General features: G+C 34.3%; 2 protein-coding genes and 1 long non-coding RNA gene across 3 annotated transcripts; 1 reads left to right on the top strand and 2 right to left on the bottom strand.

Moving 5' to 3' along the window:
• Positions 1 to 2,896: 2,896 nt before the first annotated feature.
• LOC104113955 (stearoyl-[acyl-carrier-protein] 9-desaturase, chloroplastic) lies at positions 2,897 to 7,544 on the bottom strand. Its single transcript, XM_009624279.4, has 3 exons — positions 7,285 to 7,544; positions 4,252 to 4,753; positions 2,897 to 3,811 (listed from the first exon to the last, which is right to left on the bottom strand). The coding sequence occupies exons 1-3, from the start codon at positions 7,407 to 7,409 to the stop codon at positions 3,251 to 3,253; spliced, it is 1,188 nt and encodes a 395-aa protein (XP_009622574.1). The 5' UTR covers positions 7,410 to 7,544; the 3' UTR covers positions 2,897 to 3,250.
• LOC138893378 (uncharacterized) lies at positions 6,072 to 7,277 on the bottom strand. Its single transcript, XR_011408758.1, has 2 exons — positions 6,681 to 7,277; positions 6,072 to 6,577 (listed from the first exon to the last, which is right to left on the bottom strand). It is a non-coding gene; the product is annotated as an uncharacterized lncRNA (long non-coding RNA).
• A 16,013-nt stretch (positions 7,545 to 23,557) lies between the features above and the next one.
• Positions 23,558 to 23,956, top strand: LOC138894475 (secreted RxLR effector protein 78-like). The gene has a single exon (XM_070179173.1). It carries the CDS (start codon positions 23,558 to 23,560, stop codon positions 23,954 to 23,956), a length of 399 nt encoding a protein of 132 aa, XP_070035274.1.
• The last annotated feature ends 3,422 nt before the right edge of the window (positions 23,957 to 27,378 follow it).

Below are 27,378 nucleotides of genomic sequence, written 5' to 3'. Positions count from 1 at the left end.
ATCCAGAATTGAAAATATAAAAAATAAAAATAAATAAAAAACAATTGCGCGCGCATCGGGGTTGGGGTGAGTGAGTGGTGCAGAAAAATAAAAAAATAAAAAATAAAAAATACAAAAAAAATTGCAGGGAGGATTGAGTGGGTGGTGCAGAAAAATAAAAAAACAAAAAACAGAAAATTAAAAATATAGAAAAAGGTAAAAACAAAACAAAAAAGAAAAATTGTGGGGGGTGGGGGTGGGTGGGTTGACGGGGTTGGGGTGGGGATTGTTGCAAAAAAATGAAAAAAGAATAGAAAATTGAAATTGGAGGGGGTTGGGATTAGATGTGATGGTATGTGAATTTTTTGGAAAATATTTTCCTAACTTTTTCTATGGAAGTTATTTTCCTTCAATTTCAGAAAAATATAATGTGATATCTAAAAAAATATTTTGTAAACTATTTTGTGCAAACAAACAGCGAAAAAATAAAAAATATTTTTCGTCCTACCAAACATAACAAAATTGTGTTTATGTTTTTCGTCCTACCAAACATAACAAAAATGTGTTTATGAAATACTCAGGACCAATAAGGAATGCAAGGTCACACCATGTACTGTACTATTGTACCTTCTGGTATTTGGGTACTTGTTCCCAAATCTAAAACAAGTGAACGAGAAATACTTCCATATTTGGAAATAAAATTGGCGAACCACCAATAATTGGAAAAGGAAAACATGTGGACCACCACTACACTTAAAAGTTATTTTTATTCCCCTTTGTCATTTAATTTCAACCAGACTGTAAATATTACTTACAAATTTACCGTCTCCGATTATCTATCATGATTTCTAAAAATAATTGTGATAAATTATTTATCATTTTAAAAGTTTAAGACAAAATTAGTAACTTATTTCATATTTTACCATTAGTAATATTTGTTCTTGAAAATAGGGATGGCACATAAATAGAATAAATATTCAATAAATAAGAGTAAAATAGTAAAATATTGTGTCGTGTAAAAGAAAAACACATCATATAATTTGAGAAGTAGACAGTACGGTCACTCTTAGAGTAACAAAAGCAAAGGAAAAAAAAGAGAACTTTTCCAACTAGAACTAATTTACACTTTACAGCACTTCACAGTTCACATTGATTTCGTATTTCAATCAAGAAAACTACCTAAACTTGTAGCTATTTAATTCTCTATTTTCATACTTCATAAATACACCACTAAAATAGGTGAAAACGTATGTACCTCAGATTAGGGGTGTACAAAAAAACTAATAAATCATACCAAATCGATAATCCGAGTCAAACCGAAAAAAAACCGACGTGGTTTGGTATTGGAAAATAAAACCGACCATAATTGGTTTGGTTTGATTTTAACTAAAAAAAGTCAAACCGAAACCAAACCACTCCGATAGTACATTTATATATTTTTAAAAAATATTTTATACATATAAATATTTATTGTAATGTAATTTATAAATATTTCTTAAACTTTTTCACAGTTTTATCTTTTAACGTATTATTTCAAGTTTAGACTTAACATTCTTGAATGATAAATAAATTTTATAACCCATAAATGTAGTAACTCAAACAAAGTTCAAATCAATACTAATGCTAACAAAAGAAATTTAATTCAATACTTGGAATGACGATAATGTTGGATAATTATTTTAGTTTTATATTTATTTATAATAAAAATACATAACTTAATTTATCTTTTTCTTTAGTGTTTAGTTATGTAATTAATATTAGTACTTATTAGCTATACTTATTTTAGCATGACTTATATAGTATTTTTAGATTATGTTAATTTTTATTATGGCTTATTAATTATCAATATTTATTTTATGTAATTTTATTATTTTATCTTTGTTATTGAATATTTTAGTATAATACTATGACTTATCTCTTATTATTGTGTTAGTTTCTTGGAAAACACATTATATAGTCGTATTTTACCAGGACTTAAGAAATATTTGGAGCACAAGTTACATATTTTATGCTATGAAGACTTTACTGGAAAATAAACCCGAAAAAACCCGACTTTATTGGTTTAATTTAGTTTATAAATTTAAAAATTCGACACCAAAGATTTGATTTGATAATTAAAAAAATCGAACCATCCCTATGTACACCCCTACTTCATATACAGTTTAGTCATAAAAAGCTAGATTTACTTTTCTCATCACTTATACCAAAGCCAGTTATAAGATTGGGGACGTTTCTCTATGTGCATTAAAAGCCTTTATAGGACTGCTGAATCATTATTGCCCACTTTAAGAAAATACTAAACCACGTACTTTGCAAGAAAACATAAGTTTGCAAAAGTTGGAAAACAAAATTGACCACTTTCATGACCAAGATATTATTAGATTAAATTAGATTTGGAGTATATTAGAAGTAACTTATAATTAGAAGTATAAGAAGGGGAGCTATGGAGATTGTCTTTTGTCTCCGTATCACATATAAGTCAGAGGTTCGAACCGTGTAAGCAACCATTAATGTTTGCATATATTTGCATTAAGATATGATATGACCTATAGGTCACAAATTCGAACTGTGAAGGCAGCCATTAATGTTTGCTTTAGGATATGATATGACCTTATAGGTCACAAGTTCGAACCGAGAAAACAACCACTAATATTTGCATTAGGATATGATATGACCTATAGGTCACATATTCGAACCGAAGAAGCAACCACTTAATAAACCGTTTAAATCAAACCTCTTATAGGGTACGACGTCGTACTCTGTATAAACATGTGGAATCCCTCTTATAGGGTACGACCTTTGCCCGTACCGCATAAACGTATGGGATCCCTGGTACACCAGGCTGCCTTTTTAGAAGTAACTTATAAATTTGAGGGCACTCAACTAATTCACCGAATAATACTAACTCCTTGCAAGATCATGACAAGTATAAAAATTGCATTAAGATTTGATATCATGTTTAGTCACAAAAGCACTAGCAAGGGAGACAAACTCATACAGTTCAGAACATTTCAAAGAGGGAAAAAACCAAAGAAACTACAGCTGTTCCTATATAGCAGAGACCTAACAACACAAACAGAAACAACTGTATCTACATCTCAGCACAATCATCCCCAGTAAAAATCTCTTCCCATAAAGAAACCAATAAATGTGAATTGCAAAGACATTGGAGATTTAAACACACTATCTATAAAAGAGATCCTATATGATCAGAGACTTGCTGGAGAGACCAACACAAACACAACCTTGTTTCTTTCATTTGTTGTGCAACTTAGAGCTTCACCTCTCTATCATATATCCAGCTAAATGGCATGATTGGTCCTTGTTTTGCCCTACCCTGAGCTCTTTCTTCCAATCTTCGGATTCTTGGTGGCAACCCGCATACGTATTCCTGAGCTTTTCTTCCTTCTCCAGATAATCCAGTAAGATCAGCCACTTTCCACCTACCTACAAGAAACTCCAGTATATCTGCATAGTCTTTAGCAGTGTAGACGCCGAGACGCTGAGCAACTGCTGAGAAGTGATCAAAGAGGTTGTCGTCGCGCCCATCGTACATCAAGTGTGCTGGCATAGATATCTTTTTCCTCATCATATCAGCAAATGCTAGCACAGTGCCATCAGGGTCGATCTCGAAAAGCTTTTCAACAATCTTGGTGTAGGCTGTCTCGTGGCGCTTCTCGTCTGCAGCAATTATCCCGCATATTTGAGCTAGCTTGATGTCCCCATGCTCCTTAGCAAGTCTAGCTGTGTTCCCATGGGAGACAAAAGTTGCCCTCTCTTGGAATGATGTGTAAATAAATCCTAGGTATGGATTGTTTTCTGTCCTAGGATCCTGAAACATTTTGGACAAATGAAACATATGCAAACAGCAGATTGACACATCAAATTGTATGGCACTGTAACAAAACACTAAGTCTCTATTCTGCCATTTACTGAACAAAGTAGGTTAAAAAAACAAAAGAAAATATCACCTGTTTGGATTCTCTTGAGAGACGAGTTCTGTTCTTTGTTTCGAGAGGAGGGAAACAGAATTTGTAAACCAGATGAGGGAACAACGTATGACGACACTATGAATTAATCTCTCAGCATATGGGTAAATATTGTTTTCTAGATATTGAAGGTGCTTACATGTATTCATAAGTTTAAAACAGCCCACTGATTGTATATTTATCTGATAGTCTCAGCACGTATAAGATGACGTTTTCCAGCTTTAATAGATAGTATGATTGTAGAGGGAATTTTGAAACTAAAGCTTAAATAGGCAGAACTCACCATTCCAGATCCAATTAAGTATTGGATTGTCTTCTCAATAGCTCTCATGTCCACTCTACCTGAAAGATAAAGATACTTGTTGAGGAGGTCACCGTGCCGGTTCTCTTCGGCAGTCCAGGCCCGTGTCCAAATGGCCCAAGAAGTAGGGCTTGCTCCGGTTTCATCACGGACACCATCCAGTGTATTAAGCATAGTCTGATATGTTGGAAGGGCTTCTTCTGTGATCATATCCCCAACTAGAACAACAAAATAATCATCTGGAATCTCCTTAGCCCTCTCCCTCAATTCCTTGACTTGTTCATGAAATCCGTCTGAAGCAGGATCGGGCAGGAAATCCTGTGGTTGCCAGCATTTTTCCACTGGTTTCAGGTGAACCAATAAATTTTGATCCGCCCAGTCCTCCATAGATTTAAAAATCTCAATTTTTTGAGGCGGCATAGAGTGTGTTACTTGAACATGAACCTCACGAGGAGGAGAAAAAGGCTTCTTTGTCTCAACTTCCCTAGACAGAATGAAAAAGAAAACCAAATTATAAGAGAGAGTCAAGCAAAAATCTTAATCTGCGACATACATATCGAAATTGTATATGGGAACAAATACTAAGTTTGCATTCAACAAGGCAATCACGAATTGTAATCGTTGGCATGCAGTACCAATAAGATGGAAACCAAGATCCTATATATGAAATATTGTCTTTAGGTTCATTTTACAATCTCCACAACCAGAGGCATTAGCATGGTGAAATATGATTTCAGCTTGAAAATATATTAGTGTTCTGAACAAAGGAATCACATGTTTTGAAAGGTTCGGGCATTTTGTTCTAAAGGTTCCCTAGTGATTTTTGTTTTATAAGGAAAGTTAAGAAGGAAGTGCAAAGGTTTCCTAGTAAGCATAGTTGTCTAATCAGTGGAGAAAAGGCTTAACAATCAGATATGATAGAGCAACTCCACCAATATGTTTTTTCAGACGGAATTGGCCCCTATCATCAACTAAAGGTACAAAGATTTTTTCCATATTTCAATTGCAGGAGTCCCTGATGATGAAGTCCATGCATATATTAAATCTACTTTATACATTTTAAGCATCTTAGGGCTCATTTTAAAGGACGGATAAAACTAATCAGAAAAAATAAAATCCATACAACCAGGTAGTTAAGGGGAAGTAGGTTGAGACTCCAAATGAAAAGAAAAACCAAGGGAAAAATCAAGAAAAACTTATGCTAAAAGAATAAGAAAATAAGCTAGAAAACAAGCATGTTCCTAAGTGAATTGATAACTAATGACTAATGAGTGCACCAATTGAGGCAGAATTATGCATGTAAAGAAGGCACTAATATGTTTTCATTCATGCATCATCACTTCAACCAAATCTATATTGGACAAGTAATTTAGAACTATTAATAGACGAGGGATCCAATCACATTACAGTCCAAATGAGCTAACATCAAATGCCAAGAAACAGAAAATCAAAAAACAACAAAGGTCTAAACAAACAAATTCTTGCACACAAGACGGGTGACCTAGCAGTCCTTGAAGTGGGTGAAAATCATGGGAGATTAGCAGAGACAAAAAAGACGCTAGGTGATTTCTTCCTATTTACTAAGCGTGGGAGTGTGCTGGGAGGATGTAGTCGGTAGTCGGTAGAGAAGTTGAGGTACATGATAGCTAGCCCGAACGCCACCGCTATCAAAAGAAGAAAAAAACAAATGAACGCTCCTAGAAGCCTGACACATTGGAAAAGTCCAAAAAATAACTAAGTAAATGAATACCTGGCCAGAAATCCTGAAATTTCCGGCTTTACTACTGACAGGGCCAACTCACTTTTGTTTGACACAGAAAATACGCTTCTAGAAAGCACTGGTAATGAAACTACTGAAGTCACTGAAAAATTCACAGGGAAAAAAAGCATAGAATTGTATACAGCCTCAATCAAATTTAAAGGTTATGCACCTTCTCCACCAACAAAATTAAAAAAAAAAAGAAGGAAAGGAAGCATGGAATATAAATTTTAAATGAAAAAGAACGGTCATGAGTCAAAGAAAATACAAATATTATTGAATTATCATACCAGGAGAGAGAGAGAGAGAGATCTTAAATGAATCATTTAGAGAAAATTAAACGACCTCATTCTTTTTTAAATGGAAAAAATAGTTATATTTCACAGTCAACTAAAGAACCTCATTATGGAATCAAGAAGGTAAACCAGTTGGGGACCAACTAGCCATAAAATCAGTCAACTCTAGGATGTAGCTGAAACCAACATATCTAGCCTTTGAGACCTAATTCCCAACAAATTAAATTAGACAATTGAAAAACAATTTTAGAATCTGAGTTTCCTTCCACATAAAAAAAAAAAAAAAACAAGAAAATTTCAGACTCTGTATACCATTAAATTCTCTTCCTTCCCCCCCCCCCCCCATGTCAGAGAACAGAACTACTAGTAATAAATCCTGAAAACTCCACATATGTAAGGCATATAGCACAAGTAAACTAGAGAAAATAAATCAGCATGCTCAAAGACACTCAGGAAAAGTGAACTGCACAGAAATATTCACAATGTCATTTGCATAAACCTTCAGAAACAGCACCCAATAATCAACTTTTTAGAAGAAACCCCAAACAACAAACTTGAGGAAAGAACAGTAAAAGTTATAGTTGCCCAAATCTCTTCAAGATTAATACCATCAATGTTTAGCCTAAGAAACAAAAAAGAAGCAGCTCACATACAGATAAATCAATTCAAAAGACAAAATAGAACTAAAGTTAAATAAAAAATCCAATAAAAAAGTAGTCAAGAAACAATCTTTTTTTAACAAAGATCCAAGTGTTAATATATAAAATGAAAAGGAAGTAATGGGTTTCAACAATAAACTAAAAGGCAACTGAAAGAGCATTAAAAGAAAAGATAAAGAGAGTGAAACTCACGTTACACCTGAAATCTTTCTTACCAACTTTTATATATAAGAACAAGAATAAATTAAAAATGCAAACTGAAGGAAAAAACATAAAAAGAAAATGAAAAGATGATACTTACTTTGTACCAGAACGAAGGCTAGCAGCCATGAAAAACTTAGGAGATCTAAGGCTCACCATTGGTGGAAGAACAAAAGAAGAGTATTTGTGAGATTGAAAGTTGAAGGCATTCAACTTCAACGCCATTTTCTCTACTTTTCCTCAATCCTTTCTTCTTCTTCTTCTTTTTTCTTGTGATTTTGGTTTCTTTTATTCAGGATTTGTTTCCTCCACAGAACTGAAAGCGAATAGCAAACTTATATGAGAAATGAGCGGACAAGTGGGACAGGCCTAACCCAGTTGGACTTAACAATATTTCACTGGAAAAAATAAGTACTGTACTTGAAATTTCAGCAAATTTTACCCCTAAATTTCTTCTTATTTACCTTATTGACCTTTTATTAAAAAAACCAAATGTGTGAGTTCATTACTTTACTTCTCTTGTTGTTAACTAATTTTAATCTAATGTTATTTATATAAAAGATTTAAATCACAATTATTTGTCTTATACATTCCCGTTGCTAATATGACTATATTTGATTATGTATATATAAAATCACGATATATAGTGATATTAGTAACGTTTTGATAAGACATTCTTGGTGTACTAAAGAGTAACTTCAACTTCAATTGGGGTAAAATTGAACTCAAAGAAGGGGCAAAAGAGTCAATATGAGTGGGTAAGGGAAAAGTCCACAATTGTCAACAGCATCTTTGAATTTAGTGTGAAAAAAAAAGGAAAAATTAAAGGGTGTTGATGTGGTCGAGGAGAGAGTGCGGTGAATTTTAAGGCACGAAAAAACCTTTGCCAAGTATATTCCACTTGGCATTATTTCTTCTTTTTCGATTGCATGGAATCCATTTGTACACTTCATTTCTTTATTTATTGCCAAGTTTTCAAACATGCACACCCCCGTGCAAAAGAAGAAAAAAAGAGAGTAGAGTGGGCTAAAACGCTACCTATTGAAATATTATTTTTATTTTTTTAATTTAATTTCGAAACCTCTAAATAAGAATAAATGATTCTAACTTATCTCACTGACTCCTTTTGTCCTCTTCCTCGGTTTCTCCTTCCTCTGAAGACGGCAATAAAATAAGTTTCTCTTTCTGCTTGTTTTTGGACAACTTAAATATCACATAATAGGAGCAATGCAGCAGAAATGAGACTATCAAGTAAAAACAAGGAAGGGCTCATGTGATTTTTTTTAACAAAAGCATTATTCATAGAATTTTTTTAGCGATTATCAAATCATGGGAATAGACAATATATTCGCGAAATCTACTTTCTCTTCATTTTCTAAATTTTTATTTTTGTTGTTCAAAGTTTACTCAGTGTCTCACTTTTTCTGTAGACATTATTCATTGATTATTATGTATATACAACCACACATTTTAATTAAATTCCGGACGGATTAAATAGTGAGAAAGATATTAAAGTTGAAAGGATAACTCTACTCTTTAAGGGATGGAAAATTATCTATATGTCGCGTTTAGTTTATCAGTAGTTTTCACTGAAATATCACAATTATAAATGTGATGGTTAAAAAATTTCATTAGCAAGTAGAAATATCTTGTCGAGTCTCAAACTTCGCTCAAATGCAATAGTCCTCTTATGAACCTCTTCCTAGCCCCGGATGGTGTTGTTCAGCTGACAATAAATGGGATAAAACTTACGGAAATTAATGATCAAGTTTTAGCACACGCAGAAAAGGTTAGATAATATTTTTTTATTTGTATAATTGTTGGTGTACAGAATTATTCTAAATCTAAAAGATAATAAGTATCTCATAAAATGATCGAGATATAAAAAATATATATCGGATAATATAATTAAGATACGCGTGAGCTAACCCAATGAACAATATATTTAAAGAAAATAAGAAGGCGACCTCTCTTACTCTATTTTTCTAAAGCATGTACCTTACATTATATGTCGACTTAGATTGAAGCTCCCAAAGTCAAGTACTTTTTTTTAGTATAAACATGTGAGAAGTTAAATAACTTTTATGAGAGTCACTCTCCTAAGTCCTAACCAAGTAAAACATCACTAGTATGGACCGAAAACAAGCCTCTTGACGTCGTCGCCGTCGGTTTTAATTACTCAAAAGTCTTTCGAAAGCATTTATGTAGAGGAAATTTGGAGTGGTCATTAACTTAAAAGTTACCGTGCCAAACCAACAATTGTTATCATAGCAATTTCTTATTTGTATAAGCTTTGGTAGACAAAATTATTCCAAATCTAAAAGATAATAAATATCTCATCGAGATATACAAACATGTGAAAAGTTAAATAATTTTTATGAGAGTCACTCTCCTAAGTCCTAACCAAGTAAAACATCACTAGTATGGACCGAAAATAAGCCTCTTGGCTGTCGTCGCCGTTGGTTTTAATTACTCAAAAGTCTTTCGAAAGCATTTATGTAGAGGAAATTTGGAGTGGTCGTTAACTTAAAAGTTACCATGTCAAACCAACAATTGTTATCATAGCAATTTTTACCTAATATGATAATATAATTAAGATGTGCGTGAACTGACCCAATTAACAATAGTTTTAAAGAAAATAAGAAGGCGACCTCTCTTACTCTATTTTTCTAAAGCATGTGCCTTACTTTATATGTCGACTTAGATTGAAGCTCCCAAAGTCAAGTACTTTGTTTTAGTACAAACATGTGAGAAGTTAAATAACTTTTATGAGAGTCACTCTCCTAAGTCCTAACCAAGTAAAACATCACTAGTATGGACCAAAAACAAGCCTCTTGGCCGTCTTCGTCGTTGGTTTTAACTACTCAAAAGTCTTTCGAAAGTATTTATGTATAGAAAATTTGGAGTGGTCGTTAACTTAAAAGTTACCGTGTCAAACCAACAATTGTTATCATAGTAATTTCTTATTTGTGTAAGTTTTGGTGGACATAATTATTCCAAATATAAAAGATAATAAATATGTCATAAAATGATCGAGATATACAAACATGTGAAAAGTTAAATAACTTTTATGAGAGTCACTCTCCTAAGTCCTAACCAAGTAAAACATCACTAGTATGGACCGAAAATAAGCCTTTTGGCCGTCGTCGCCATTGGTTTTAATTACTCAAAAGTCTTTCGAAAGCATTTATGTAGAGGAAATTTGGAGTGGTCGTTAACTTAAAAGTTACCATGTCAAACCAACAATTGTTATCATAGCAATTTTTACCTACTATGATAATATAATTAAGATGCACGTGAGCTGACCCAATTAACAATATTTTTAAAGAAAATAAGAAGGCGGCCTCTCTTACTCTATTTTTCTAAAGCATGTACCTTACTTCATATGTCGACATAGATTGAAGCTCCCAAAGTCAAGTACTTTGTTTTAGTACAAACATGTGAGAAGTTAAATAACTTTTATGAGAGTCACTTTTCTAAGTCCTAACCAAGTAAAACATCACTAGTATGGACCAAAAACAAGCCTCTTGGCCGTCTTCGTCGTTGGTTTTAACTACTCAAAAGTCTTTCGAAAGAATTTATGTAGAGGAAATTTGGAGTGGTCGTTAACTTAAAAGTTACCGTGCCAAACCAACAATGGTTATCATAGCAATTTCTTATTTGTATAAGTTTTGGTAGACAGAATTATTCCAAATCTAATAGATAATAAATATCTCATCGAGATATACAAACATGTGAAAAGTTAAATAACTTTTATGAGAGTCACTCTCCTAAGTCCTAACCAAGTAAACCATCACTAGTATGGACCGAAAATAAGTCTCTTGGCCGTCGTCGCCGTTGGTTTTAATTACTCAAAAGTCTTTCGAAAGTATTTATGTAGAGAAAATTTGGAGTGGTCGTTAACTTAAAATTTACCATGTCAAACCAACAATTGTTATCATAGCAATTTTTACCTAATATGATAATATAATTAAGATGCGCGTGAGCTGACCCAATTAATAATATTTTTAAAGAAAATAAGAAGGCAACCTCTCTTACTCTATTTTTCTAAAGCATGTGTCTTACTTTATATGTCGACTTAGATTGAAGCTCCCAAAGTCAAGTACTTTATTTTAGTACAAACATGTGAGAAGTTAAATAACTTTTATGAGAGTCACTCTCCTAAGTCCTAACCAAGTAAAACATCACTAGTATGGACCAAAAACAAGTCTCTTGGCCGTCGTCGTCGTCGTCGTTGGTTTTAACTACTCAAAAGTCTTTCGAAAGCATTTATGTAGAGGAAATTTGGAGTGGTCGTTAACTTAAAAGTTACCGTGCCAAACCAACAATTGTTATCATAGCAATTTTTTATTTGTATAAGCTTTGGTAGACAAAATTATTTCAAATCTAAAAGATAATAAATATCTCATCGAGATATACAAACATGTGAAAAGTTAAATAACTTTTATGAGAGTCACTCTCCTAAGTCCTAACCAAGTAAACCATCACTAGTATGGACCAAAAACAAGCCTCTTGGCCATCGTCGCCGTTCGTTTTAATTACTCAAAAGTCTTTCGAAAGCATTTATGTAGAGGAAATTTGGAGTGGTCGTTAACTTAAAAGTTACCATGTCAAACCAACAATTGTTATCATAGCAATTTTTACCTACTAAGATAATATAATTAAGATGCGCGTGAGCTGACCTAATTTATAATATTTTTAAAGAAAATAAGAAGGCGACCTCTCTTACTCTATTTTTTTAAAGCATGTACCTTACTTTATATGTCGACCTAGATTGAAGCTCCCAAAGTCAAGTACTTTGTTTTAGAACAAACATGTGAGAAGTTAAATAACTTTTATGAGAGTCACTCTCCTAAGTCCTAACCAAGTAAAACATCACTAGTATGGACCAAAAACAAGCCTCTTGGCCGTCATCGTCGTTGGTTTTAACTACTCAAAAGCATTTATGTAGAGAAAATTTGGAGTGGTCGTTAACTTAAAAGTTACCGTGTCAAACCAACAATTATTATCATAGCAATTTCTTATTTGTGTAAGCTTTGGTGGACATAATTATTCCAAATATAAAAGATAATAAATATCTCATAAAATGATCGAGATACACAAACATGTGAAAAGTTAAATAACTTTTCTGAGAGTCACTCTCCTAATTCCTAACCAAGTAAAACATCACTAGTATGGACCAAAAACAAGCCTTTTGGCCGTTGTCGCCGTTGGTTTTAATTACTCAAAAGTCTTTCGAAAGCATTTATGTAGAGGAAATATGGAGTGGTCGTTAACTTAAAAGTTACTATGTCCAACCAACAATTGTTATCATAGCAATTTTTACCTACTATGATAATATAATTAAGATGCGCGTGAGCTGACCCAATTAACAATATTTTTAAAGAAAATAAGAAGGCGGCCTCTCTTACTCTATTTTTCTAAAGTATGTACCTTACTTTATATGTCGACATAGATTGAAGCTCCCAAAGTCAAGTACTTTGTTTTAGTACAAACATGTGAGAAGTTAAATAACTTTTATGAGAGTCACTCTCCTAAGTCCTAACCAAGTAAAGCATCACTAGTATGGACCAAAAACAAGCCTCTTGGCCGTCGTCGTCGTTGGTTTTAATTACTCAAAAGTCTTTCGAAAGCATTTATGTAGAGAAAATTTGGAGTGGTCGTTAACTTAAAAGTTACTATGTCCAACCAACAATTGTTATCATAGCAATTTTTACCTACTATGATAATATAATTAAGATGCGCGTGAGCTGACCCAATTAATAATATTTTTAAAGAAAATAAGAAGGCGGCCTCTCTTACTCTATTTTTCTAAAGTATGTACCTTACTTTATTTGTCGACATAGATTGAAGCTCCCAAAGTCAAGTACTTTATTTTAGTACAAACATGTGAGAAGTTAAATAACTTTTATGAGAGTCACTCTCCTAAGTCCTAACCAAGTAAAGCATCACTAGTATGGACCAAAAATAAGCCTCTTGGCCGTCGTCGTCATTGATTTTAACTACTCAAAAGTCTTTCGAAAGCATTTATGTAGAGAAAATTTGGAGTGGTCGTTAACTTAAAAGTTACCGTGTCAAACCAACAATTGTTATCATAGCAATTTCTTATTTGTGTAAGCTTTGATGGACATAATTATTCAAAATATAAAGCTAATAAATATCTCATAAAATGATCGAGATATACAAACATGTTAAAAGTTAAATAACTTTTATGAGAGTCACTCTCCTAAGTCCTAACCAAGTAAAATATCACTATTATGGACCGAAAACAAGCCTCTTGGTCGTCGTCGCCGTTGGTTTTAATTACTCAAAAGTCTTTCGAAAGCATTTATGTAGAGGAAATTTGGAGTGGTCGTTAACTTAAAAGTTACCGTGCCAAACCAACAATGGTTATCATAGCAATTTTTTATTTGTATAAGCTTTGGTAGACAGAATTATTCCAAATATAAAAGATAATAAATATCTCATAAAATGATCGAGATATACAAACATGTGAAAAGTTAAATAACTTTTATGAGAGTCACTCTCCTAAGTCCTAACCAAGTAAAACATCACTAGTATGGACCGAAAACAAGCCTCTTGGCCGTCGTCGCCGGTTTTAATTACTCAAAAGTCTTTCGAAAGCATTTATGTAGAGGAATTTTGGAGTGGTCGTTAACTTAAAAGTTACCATGTCAAACCAACATGGTTATCATAGCAGTTTTCACTTGTTGACACTTAACTATTAAACTAGTTTATATATATGTGTAATTGATGAAAATAAATATTAGTACATTGATACAATATATAGTTGAATTCAAAATTTGCTTAATGAATTTAGTGTAATTACTTTTATACTAGTATTTATAGTTATAAATATTTTGTTATTTATGATACAAATATGTTATGTTGTTGTATCTCATCTAGCATCTCTTTGTAAACTCTACATTCATAATGTCATTATACAAACAAACAAAAAAATAGTTCTTCATTTAAAGTTGATCAAAATTATAGACAAGCCAAATAAACTTCTTCTTGTGTAAAACAATTGTCTGGATTCTTATTGATTTAAGTCTATTCCCTTATTTGCACGTTCATCCAATACCAAATAAAAGTTAATACTATATATCCTAAACTCACCCCGAATGCACTCTGCTAATAACAATTTTGAAATTTCAAGAGTTCACAATGTTGAGGTCAATTTTTCAAAATTATAGGGGGGAAATGACAGGGGATTGCAAATTCACATAGTATGGTTATAACTTAATTTATTTCTAAAATAATACCATATTAACTCAGACTTCTAGAAATTTAAAGTTAAGATTAAATTAACAGAAAAAGGAGAACATGCATTGGTGATGAATGTTCAAGATTTTTAGGTAATCAATTATTGGTAATTTGGAGGGAAAAAAAATACTATATACCTTAGAGGCTAAGAACTAAAAAAAACTTTAATGGCCACGTGCTAAACTCCAAAAGTATATTTATAAAAACTGGTCAAATAAGGAAAAAAGTTAATAAGGTAAATTTTAATTGAATTTGAAGTCATAAATATTATGATCTTCTTAAGTAAAATTTTAGTGGATTTTGAAGTCCTAAATATTAGGAAAATAAAATGACTATTTTGTCTAGTGTGAAATTAAGTAAAAAAGGTGAACGACATTTTGATAGGGACTTCGTGCTTTTAACATATATATATATATATATATATATATATATATATAAACAATTCACGCAGATATTGACAGAAAGCGGGATCAAGTACAAGTTGAGACATAAATATTGATTAGTTGCTTTTAGATGAAAGGTTCCATCTAAAAGTGTATTTGAGTGCTGTGGCCAATGAAGAGTGTATTTGAGGAGTTAAGGGTTATTTTAAAAAAATTTAGGATCTATAAGAACACACACCATAATTAATGGGGTTTCTTACGTACAAAGATATAGGAATAGAAGCTTTTCCAGCTCACTTGTTTTACGTGGAGACAAAACCATAACAAGTTGTAAATTTTACGTTTGAAATAAATTCAGTAGGAAAACTAGAAATATGATTGCAATACTAGTCTAACAATTCGGTTGAAGAATACAACTTATGGCATTGATAAGCATAACTTGCTAATTGCTATTAGCTAAATAAATTTGGACATTTGGTTGAACCTCACCCAATTTTCACATTTTACTCGTCCCATTATTCTGGTTATGACAATTGATTCACAAATTTCTAAATTTTAGAGTCATCATTTTTTCTCTTGGAAGAGATGGATATATCAGCGCAATAAGCTTCAGAAAGTAAGAATATACACGAAAAAATGTATTATTTCTTGAGCTGTGAGAACCGTTTCATTTAAAATGTTAAATTTGTTATTGAATTCGGAGAACAATCTCATTTATTTATATCGTATATCCTCTCTACGCTCTTTCACGCTGACATTTAATCTTTTTTCAAGTTAAGTTAAGCATTCAAGGGTATTTGGTTTTATGGCTGACTGGAGATTTTAAACTCTCAACCTTTGCCTACTTTGATACCACATAATATAAGTTGCTACATTTAAAAATTTAAACTATTAAAATTAGATATTATTAATTGTGAAACATGTCATTTGAATATTTATTTATTTATTTGTATAAGTGGGTTGGACAATAGTCCCTTATTGGCTATTGCCTTCACAAATCATTTCAAACATTTTGATTATAAGGTGTCAAAATTAACACATAAAAACTTCAATCTATTCAATACGTCTAAGCTTAAGCGGGTTGATAATAAATATATTAATTTTTAGTTGATTTGTTCAAATGTGTGAATGAACTTTAGACTACCTAAATCGTGTGAAAAAAGTTAGATTTCTTTTATTGCATTTTAGGTATATTTCGCTCCGGATTTTTACATGCTTTGCCTCTATATCCAAAAAAGAAGTTTTCGCTCGAATGATTAGACAATTTATAAGAAACAAACAAAGAATGGAATATAATATTGAGTTAAACATACTAAGTTATAATTCATGCTAGTTAATTTGCCCGCGCTACGCGCGATAAAATATACCTTTTGTATATATAATGGAGACATAAGATATAAAAAATAAAATAACAAAAAATAAATTTAAAATAAAGATATAATTGTAAGACATGAATTATTACAAAAAATAAAAACAAGTGTACAACAAAAATACATATGAACACATAAAATAGAAAACATAAATACAAATGAAAGCATCACCTACTTTCTCTTAGAGATTTATAATTAACGGCCCTCTTATAGAGAAAAGTGTAATATAAATTGTCTAGCATCCTTTTCGATTTAAAGGTTGTTAAGTTCATAAACAAAGACAATAGTATTAGTGATTTTATTTAGAGTTAACATTTTGGGCTTTTTTCACTTTTAGCATGCGCTAGAAACTATTTACATTCAGTAGCTAAAAAATTATATAAAATTTGTATCTTTTTTGTATGTAACATGCATAATGTATGTGTGTGTATATATACATACATACAATTTTCGGCTATTATTTTAAAAGCGGTTATACAATGTCATTTTTCCAACATTTTTCACTATTGGAGACTCTAAGTTCTCTCCCTTCCACTCATGTATGATTACTATTCATAGATGACACTTATTATGATTCAATAATGTGCCACACGGAGATCGAAAATAAAAGCAAAGGAATTATCTATCACGTCAAAATAAAGACAAAGACCAAATAATGTGTTTATTATATCTCGGAAGTCCAGTAATTAATATAACAAAAAAAATTGTCCGGAGACATTTATAGACACATAGTTACAATGAATTGTGAAATATAGCATCATATTATTGTTTCCGATATAATATTAGTTATTGCGATAGTATTTGTAAAACCACATATTGGAAAAATAAGTTTGTTGGTTCAAAAAATGTGTCGCCTTAACATTTTCACCGGGAAAAAAAGACGAAAAAGGAAAACTGAAGAAAAGTATAAAACGAAAATATTAATTACCGGGAGATCCCGAAGGGGAAAAAAATTATCTATCATCACCACTGTTTAAATGGCATAAAACCTGCGAAAAGCAAAAACTATCATCGGATGCTACTTTGGCAAGTTTTTTTCTTTCTGCAATATTATCCATGTACTTAAATTGACACCTACAAAAATTATAAGACAAAAAGATAACCGGGAAAAAAGAAAAGAAAATAGTTAAAGACTAATAAATTCTCTCTATCATAAAAAAAACGTGTGTGTAAGAAAAAACCGCTCTCAGTCTCATCCAGCGCACGTTAGAGTGCATGTGCTAACGTACGCCAACTGCCATGGGGAGGGGACGGCCGAAGAAAATTGCAACCACGAGCCAAGTAACTCATTACACAGGAACGAGCACTCCAATTCTGAGGAATGAGAGCAATATGGTTAGAGATCAAGGGGAAGCTCCAATGGAACAGTGGCCGCCATTGTCAACCACGAAGGAAGGTATGAAAACTCCACTGGATAAAGGCAATCATAGTGGTAAAGTAGTTGTTGATGGTCCGATGATACATGCAAGCCCTAATGTAAGCAAAAATGTGACAATTGGTAAGAGTTCTGCACCAATTATTGGTGAACTAGGGGAAAAAGGGACTACATCAGAGATAACTCAACCTCAAATGAATTTACCTCCTGTAGAGGCTGATAAAGGGCAGAAACAGTGGGCAAATCTATTCGTGGGATCGAATTTTACAGCAAAAGGTATGGATCTGAGTTTTATTGCACCAACTATCAAAAATGGTGAGGTGATTGTGGAACTCTGCAAGGAAGAAATTGAGAAGGAGACTCAGAAGTGGAAGCAAGTGTTAATTCTGTATGTTGTTGGAGGAAGTCCAACAATAGGTGTCATGGAAAGGTACATTGCTAGTATGGAACTTTGTAGCAAAGCCTAAGGTGTATTTTCACAATAATGGATATTTTGTGGTTCGTTTCAATTCTATTGAAGATAGGGATGAAGTATTGTATTCACGACCTCACATGTTGAATAACAAGCCTATCATTGTCAAAATGTGGTCTGTTGATTTTGATTTCAATAAAAAGGTGCTTCAAACTATACCAGTGTGGGTCAAGTATCCTAATTTGCCTTTGAATTGCTGGGGATATAGGTCACTAAGTAGGATAAGTAGTGGTTTGGGAATCCCTCTATATGCTTGTCACGACCCGAAATTTTTCACCGACGGGACCGTGATGGCGCCTAACATTTCACTTGCTAGGCAAGCCAACGTTAGAAAAATCGTTAAACCAATTCCTTATTTCCATTCAGTAAATAATAATAATTAACTAAGATGAAATATAATAAGTGCGGAATATCATAAAATTGTATTAATTACTACCACCCGGATCTGGAGTCATAATTCACGAGCATTCTAGAATTTACTACAAGTAATAGTCTGAAAGAAATACAATTGTCTGAATGAAAGAAAATAGTAGGCCATAAAAGATAGACCGGGACTTCAAGGTCTGTGAACGCCGACAGATCTACCTTGAGTCTCCGGACAACGGACCAGTAGCAAACCTCGATCAACTTGAGCCGATATCAAAATCTGCACAGAAAGTGCTTAGTGCAGCATCAGTACAACCGACCCCTTGTACTGGTAGTGACGAGGCTAGGACAAGACACCTACATATAACCTGAATAGTATAATTATGCTAGTGGCAACAACAGTAAATAAAGCAATAACGCAAAAATAATGGGAAGGGGACATACAATGGGGGAATACAATATAAAGAGTGAGAATAATAAAAAGACAGAATTAAACAGAAAATCCTTAAATGAATTGAGCAATTAAAACATCAAAGGAAAATTGCACGACATCACCCTTCGTGCTTTTACTCTCAACCTCACCAAATAAATAAATAGAACGGTACGGTATCACCCTTCGTACTTTTACTCTCAACCTTACCAAATAAATAAATAGAACAGCACGGCATCACCCTTCGTGCTTTTCACTCTTCCTCACAATATAGATAATGCATGCACGGTATCACCCTTCATGCTTTTCACTCTTCCTCACAATATAAATAATGCATGCACGGCATCACCCTTCATGCTTTACACTCTTCCTCACAATATAAATAATGCATGTACGACATCACCCTTCGTGCTTTACACTCCTCCTTACCAATCACCAAATCAATAACAATGGATAGATAAGAGTATCATAAAGAAACCAGTATTTTACCCATAATCAATAACACAATGTAATCTCAACCTTGAATCAATATTCGAAAGTTACCAAATCTCAGTGAAATCAGATATGAGTCACCCATCATTTTAAATAACCCGATAAGCATGGATAGTAGAATTTAAGGCTACAAAATAGACAAGAATAGAATTTCACTCGCATGCTATGACTCGATAATGACGCATAGATGCTCGTCACCTCACCTATACATCGTATTTAACAACCAAACACGTAGCAAATAAACACATAATACTTATTCCCTCGAGACAAAGTTAGACACGACACTTACCTCGCTCTGAAGGCCACTTAATTCTCAATCACAGCTTTTCCTTTGGAATTCACCTCCAAATCACTCGTATCTATTCAAAAATGACTCAATAATATCAAATATTGCTAAAGGAATCAATTATTTTTCATAAATTAAATTTCCCAAATTTTCCTCCAAAAAGTCAAAAAATCGACCCCGGGCCCGCTTGGTCAAAAACTGAGGTTCGGACCAAAATCCTTTTACCCATTCACCCCCAAGCCCGAATATGTAATTAGTTTTGGAATCTGATCTCAAATTGAGGTTTAAATCCCCAAATTTTCGAAATCCCTAGTTTCTACCCTAACCCCTAATTCTACCATGAAAACTCTAGATTTTAGGTTGAAAATTCAAGAAATATAACGGGTAATTGAAATAAAATGGTTTAGAATCACTTACCAACAATTTAGGGAAGAAATGGCTCTTGAAAAATCGCCTCTCACCATTTGGTTTTTGAGAAAATAAATTTTTGGCTAAAATCCCGTTTTTGGATTCTGTTAAGTGCTGGGCGACAGTGTTCATCGCGTTCGCAAGAGCACTGTCGCGTTAGCGAAGGGTACTGCTGCCAAGCCTTCGTGTTCGCGAGGCCCAGCTCGCGTTCGCGATGGTTACTCCCCCTGGCCTTCGCGTTCGCGAGTCATTGCTCGCGTTCGCGATGAAGAAACGGCTGACTCCCCCTCCCCAATGCCTAACACTACGCGTTCGCGATGGGTTTGTCGCGTTGGCGAAGGGTAACACCCCCATCGCTTCGCGTTCACGACCAAGCCTTCACGTTCGCTAAGAAAAAATCTTCAGCTGCCCAGTTTACTCTTCGTGTCCGCGAGAGTACCTTCGCGAACGCGAAGAAGGACATGCCAGAACATCTGTTGCAGCAAAATACCAGATTTCCAAAGTCCACAACATTCCGTGGCCTATTCGAAACTCACTCGATCCCTCGGGACTCCAAACCAAATATGCACACAAGTCTAAAAATATCATATGAACTTGCTCGCGTGATCAAATCGCCAAAATAACACCTAGAACTACGAATTTGGCACCAAATCAAATGAAATTCTCAAGAACACTTTAAAATTTATATTTTCTCAACTGGACGTCCGAATCACGTCAAATCAACTTTATTTCTCACTAAATTTCACAGACAAGTCTTAAATATCATAATGAACTTGTACCGGGCTCCGAAACCAGAATATGGACCCGGAACTACCAATGCCAAACATCAATCAATTCTTAAAAATAATTAATTTTCATCAAAAATTCATAACTTGAGCTAGGGACTTCCGAATTCGATTCCGGGCATACGCCCAGATCTCATAATTCGATACAGACCTACCTGGACTGTCAAAGTACGGATCTGGGCCCTGTTACCAAAAATATTGATTGAAGTTAACTAAAATCAACTTTTAAGGTAAAAATTCTTATTTTCATTAGTTTTTAACATAAAAGCTTTCCGAAAACCTGCCGGGACTGCGCACGCAAATAGAGGAGGGTAAAAATAAGATATTTTAAGGCTTAAGAGTGCATATTCGAGTTCTAAAATATAAGATAACTTTTTGGGTCATCACAATATTGATGCTTGTACTACTCAAGTTGATAGGATCTCCTATGCAAGAGTATTGGTGGAAATAGATGTTACTAAAAATTTGCCTAGGTCCATCAAGGTGACTGATCCAAATGGGAGGGAGTTTATTCAAGAAATAGCATATGATTGGGTCCCTGAGTTCTGTACTAAATGTATGCAAGTTGGCCACAAATGTAGAGTAGATGAGCAGCTAAGACCAAAACTAAAGGCTAAGAATGCAAAGCAGAAACAGGAATGGCAACCTAAACGTGTACCCAAAGTGCAGGAAACTGTTGCTAAGGAGCAATCGAAGTTGATAGAGCCTAATATTGAAGGAAATGCTAGCACTATTACATTGGTTGCTAGTGCTGGTATAGGAGCACTGAAAGGAAATAAAGAACAAGTGTGGCGGACTGTTATAAGAAAGTCAGTAGGTAGAAGTAGAGAGAGGCAACCAGTTGATGTAGTCAATGTGCTTAATGGTTTTAATCTTCTCACAGAGTCTAAACTGCAGCTAGCAATGCCAAGACAAATGGAGGAAGGAACAAGTAAACATCAAGGTAATAATAGGCAGGAAGGGACTATGCAACCCATTTTCATATGTGTATAAAGTTAGTAGCTTGGAATATAAGGGGCTTAAATAAAGCTCCTAGACAAAAAGAGGTGAAGTGGTTCATTCGAAGTAACAAAGTACATATGATTGCATTGTTAGAACATAAAATAAAAGAACAGAAGGCTATGCAAATTATAAGGAAAATTACACCTGGATGGGCATGCTTAGACAACTATGAATATAGTAGTAGAGGAAGAGTATGGTTGCTATGGGATTCAAGTGAAATAAACTGCATAGAGTTGTGTAGAACTTCTCAAATTATACACACTTCAGTTTGTGTTAGGATATTGGATATGACGTTCACTTTTACAGTTGTATATGGATTACATAGTTTGGAAGATAGAAGAAGTCTGTGGGGGGTGAACTGACAAGATTACACTCTATACAACATGGGCCATGGTTGATAATTGGGGATTATAATGCCATTAGATCAGGGAAAGATAGACCAATTGGTAATCATGTGCAGGAACTGGAGGTTAGAGACTTCAGTGAGTTTATTGAAAGCACTGGATTAACAGAAATGAAAACTAGTGGAATGAGCTTTACATGGACAAATTGACACACTTATAGCAAGATTGATAGAGCTTTGATTAATGCTGAATGGATGCTGGACATGCCACACTTAGAGGTATGGATTATGGATCCACATTATTCTGACCATTCCCCACTGAGTATAGCATTGGAGGAGGATGAAGATTGTAGTCCTAAACCATTCAAATTTCTAAATTATCTAGCTGAACACGATGAGTTTATAAAGATAGTAAGTGAAGCATGGGAGAGGCCACAGGAACAAAACAATATGAGGAATGTCTGACAGAAACTAAAAAGAGTGAAGCAGGCTATGAAGGTGTTAAATAATAATGAGTATAATGATGTTGGTGATAGGATCAAGGTATGTAGGCAAAGACTAATTACTTTGCAAGAACAAATGAAGAATCATGGTCAATCTGAGGCCACAGTAGCTGATGAAAAAGAAATGAAAGTACAGTTGGAGAAATGGTTAGGGGTGGAGGAAAGTATTATGAGGCAAAAGTCAAGAGTAAAATGGTTAAAGCTAGGTGATGCAAATACAACATATTTCTTTGCAAGTATGAAAAACAGATGCAGTTAGAACAAGATCAGAAGATTAATAAAGTGTAATGGGGATACAGTGCAAACAAGGCAGGGAGTTGAGGAGGAAGTGACATGGTTCTACTAACAACTATTAGGTTCCTCAGCAAATGAGTTGCCTGCTATTAATCCAGCTGTCATGAGAGATGGTCCTATGGTGAATAGGGTGCAACAACTGCAACTGATAGCAGAGGTATCAAAGGAGGATATATATCATGCTCTAAAAGGCATAAGTGACAACAAAGTCCCTGGGTGTGATGGTTTCAATGTTTTATTCTTCAAGAAAGCTTGGCCTGTAGTAGGAGATACAATTACAGATGCAATAATGGAGTTCTTCTCAAGTTCAACTATGTACCAGCCTATAAATTGTACAACAATAACACTTGTACCTAAGGTGAAAAATCCTTCTAAAATTATTGAGTACAGGCCAATATCATGTTGCACACTACTTTACAAGCTTATATCTAAGGTCCTAACTAATAGATTACAAGGAGTGATGGATGGGCTGGTGGATAAAAGTTAGTCAGTTTTTGTTCCTGGTAGACTGATAAATGACAACATAATACTTAGTCATGAGTTAGTTAAAGGGTATGGCAGAAAAGGTGTTTCTCCTAGATGCATGATAAAAATAGATATGAAGAAGGCTTATGACTCAGTTGCGTGGGGTTATTTAGAGCAAGTGTTGACATATCTGCAGTTGCCAAGGAGATTTGTGCAATGGATTATGAGATGTATAAAAACAGTCTCATATTCCATCATCATTAATGGGCAGCCTACTAGGCCATTTCAAGCTAAGAAAGGATTGAGACAGGGAGATCCACTATCTCCTTATCTATTTGTATTGGTTATGGAGTATCTGACAAGATTATTAAAGACATTCAAGAGGGACCCTAACTTCAATTACCATCCTAAATGTGGAAAAATGAACATAGTGCAACTGAGCTTTGCTGATGACTTATTGTTGTTCTGTCGAGGTGATGCTATATCTGTTCAGCTACTGTTTCAGTGTTTTCAGAAGTTTTCAAAGGCATAAAGGTTAGTGGAAAATGCTGATAAAAGCTCCATATTTTTTGGCGGAGTGCATGATGACAAGCAACAGGAGATTTTACAAGTTCTAGGCTTTGTGAAAGGAACATTACCAGTTAGATACTTGGGAGTGCCTCTCAGCTCCAAGAGATTATTATTGGTGCAGTGCCAGCCTCTACTTGAAAAGATGTTAGGGAGAATTCAATCTTGGACATCAAAGTTTCTGTCCTATGCAGGAAGAATTCAGCTAATTAAGAGTGTGCTATTCTCTATCCAAGTGTTCTGGTCTCAAGTATTTTTGCTGCCAAAGAAACTGATTCAACTCATTGAAAGAGTGTGTCGAACATTTCCATGGACTAGGGGTGTGGAAGTATCAAAGAAAGCTTTATTGTCATGGGATAGTTTGTGTAAGCCTAAAGCAATAGGTGGCTTAAATTTGCTTGATATAGAGGCATGGAACAAGGCAGCTATATGCAAACTTCTATGAAATTTATGCAAGAAAAAAGATAAGATGTGGGTGCAATGGATACATGTGTACTACAAGAAACAGTATTCACTGTGGAGCATTGAGCCAAAGCAAGCTTCTTGGATGGTACAGAAGATTCTGAAAGCCAAACAATATTTTGAGGAAGTTGGTTATACAGAGGAGGATGTAGAGGAAATAAGAAGCTTCTCCACTAAGACTATGTATGTGAAGATTCGAGGTGAATTTGCTAGAGTGCCATGGAGGAAACTGGTGTACAACAATGCTGGATTGCCAAAATAGATCTTTACAGTATTCCTAGCTGCACATCGAAGGCCGCTGACTAAAGACAAATTGAGGGGATGGGGTTATGTGGAAGATGCAACCTGTTCATTATGTAACAATGAGGAGGAAACCATTGATCACTTGGTCTTTAGCTGTCCTTATTCTTCAAGAGTATGGATAGCAATGCTGCGATGACAAGGGATTCATAGGCAAGCAATGACATGGACTAATGAAATTGAGTGGGCAGAAAGATACTATAAGGGTAGGAGCACAACAACTGAACTGTATAAACTCATTCTGGCAGGTAGTCTGTACTATATATGGCAAGAGAGGAATGACAGAATTTTCAAAGGTGACCAACGATCAGAAGCAGTGCTAAGCAAAGTAATAACACAAGATGTGCATGGTCGAGGAGCTAGTAAACATCGACTACAACGAAAATTGATGGAACTTAACTACTATCCTAATGTACAGTTAGATGTCATTTCTAGTAGTTTAGTAGTTAGAACTGAGGACAGTGAATTGAATGGCTAAAATCTGGGGCTTATGTCAAGATTAAGCTTGATCACAGCTTGTAAATATTACTGGTAAATGAAAATTTCTTAATTACCAAAAAAAAAATAGGGACCAATCCCCCAAGATATACCGAACTTATTTTAAATTGGAGATTTTCCCCGTATCAAACTTGGTAAGGGACAACATATTGGAGATATATTCATTAAACATCATGCAAAAAGATTTGTATGATATCAATCGGCCATCCACTAAAGAGATTGATTAACTAAATCTTGAAAGATGACAAATGAAAATTTAAGACAAAAAATCTCTTTCAGTTGCCATCTGAACATTGAAGAAGCATAATTTTCTCTCCATTGTATTGTGATGAGACATTAGATCTCATATGTAACTGCAAGAAGTTCGTTAAAATGTGGCAATTGGATTGTCTTGGGAATAAACAGTTGTTTTTATTTAATAGTAATAACTTTTTTAGTTATCTTCATTGGATGTTCATGAAGGGACATGACTTTTGGATTTCATAAATAATTGAAATGAAAAGAATAAGTGGGTAATAATGTAGAAAATGAAGAAAAAAGATTAATAGCTTTCTTGACATATGCGAGGTGCCAAGTGACCTTCTATAGTCCCTCCATTATATATATAGATTTTTTGGTGGAGTGCATGATGACAAGCAACAAGAGATTTTACAAGTTCTAGGCTTTGTGAAAGGAACATTACCAGTTAGATACTTGGGAGTGCCTCTCAGCTCTAAGAGATTATCATTGGTGCAGTGCCATCCTCTACTTGAAAAGATGTTAGAGAGAATTCAATCTTGGACATCAAAGTTCCTGTCCTATGCAGGAAGAATTCAGCTAATTAAGAGTGAGTTATTCTCTATCCAAGTGTTCTGGTCTCAGGTGTTTTTGCTGCCAAAGAAAATGATTCAACTCATTGAAAGAGTGTGTCGAACATATCTATGGACTGGGGGTGTGAAAGTATCAAAGAAAGCTTTGTTGTCATGGGATAGCTTGTGTAAGCCTAAAGCAGTAGGTGGCTTAAGTTTGCTTGATATAGAGGAATGGAATAAGGCAGCTATATGCAAACTTCTATGAAATTTATGCAAGAAAAAGGATAAAATGTGGGTGCAATGGATACATGTATACTACAAGAAACAAAATTCACTGTGGAGCATTGAGCCAAAGCAAGCTTCTTGGATGGTACAGAAGATTCTGAAAGCCAAACAATATTTTGAGGAAGTTGGTTATACAGAGGAGGATGTAGAGGAAATAAGAAGCTTCTCCATTAATACTATGTATGTGAAGATTCGAGGTGAATTTGCTAGAGTGCCATGGAGGAAACTGGTGTACAACAATGCTGGATTGCCATAATGGATCTTTACAGTATTCCTAGTTGCACATCGAAGGCTGCCGACTAAAGACAAATTGAGGGGATGGGGTTATGTGGATGATGCAACCTGTTCATTATGTAACAATGAGGAGGAAACCATTGATCACTTGTTCTTTAGCTGTCCTTATTCTTCAAGAGTATGGATAGCAATGCTGCGATGACAAGGGATTCATAGGCAAGCAATGACATGGACTAATGAAATTGAGTGGGCAGAAAGATCCTATAAGGGTAGGAGCACAACAACTGAACTGTATAAACTCATTCTGGCAGGTAGTCTGTACTATATATGGCAAGAGAGGAATGGCAGAATTTTCAAAGGTGAACAACGATCAGAAGCAGTGCTAAGCAAAGTAATAACACAAGATGTGCATGGTCGAGGAGCTAGTAAACATCGACTACAACGAAAATTGATGGAACTTAACTACTATCCTAATGTATAGTTAGATGTCATTTCTAGTAGTTTAGTAGTTAGGACTGAGGACAATGAATTGAATGACTAAAATCTGGGACTTATGTCAAGATTAAGCTTGATCACAGCTTGTAAATATTACTGGTAAATAAAAATTTCTTAATTACCAAAAAAAATAAAAAAATAGGGACCAATCCCCCAAGATATACCGAACTTATTTTAAATTGGAGATTTTCCCCGTATCAAACTTGGTAAGGGACAACATATTGGAGATATATTCATTAAACATCATGCAAAAAGATTTGTATGATATCAATCGGCCATCCACTAAAGAGATTGATTAACTAAATCTTGAAAGATGACAAAT

Source organism: Nicotiana tomentosiformis, chromosome 6 (genome assembly GCF_000390325.3).
Source record: "Nicotiana tomentosiformis chromosome 6, ASM39032v3, whole genome shotgun sequence".
Classification (NCBI taxonomy): Eukaryota; Viridiplantae; Streptophyta; class Magnoliopsida; order Solanales; family Solanaceae; genus Nicotiana; species Nicotiana tomentosiformis.
This window is presented reverse-complemented; position numbering and strand designations above follow the sequence as displayed.

Excerpts from the sequence above, each read along its gene's own strand:
- LOC104113955 (XM_009624279.4), bottom strand. The coding sequence starts at position 7,409 with ATGGCGTTGAAGTTGAATGCCTTCAACTTTCAATCTCACAAATACTCT. Across the intron at positions 4,754-7,284 it reads AGCCTTCGTTCTGGTACAAA|GGAAGTTGAGACAAAGAAGC; the intron begins GTAAGTATCATC and ends CATTCTGTCTAG. Across the intron at positions 3,812-4,251 it reads ACTTAATTGGATCTGGAATG|GATCCTAGGACAGAAAACAA; the intron begins GTGAGTTCTGCC and ends AAAATGTTTCAG.
- LOC138894475 (XM_070179173.1), top strand. The coding sequence starts at position 23,558 with ATGAAGAAGGCTTATGACTCAGTTGCGTGGGGTTATTTAGAGCAAGTG.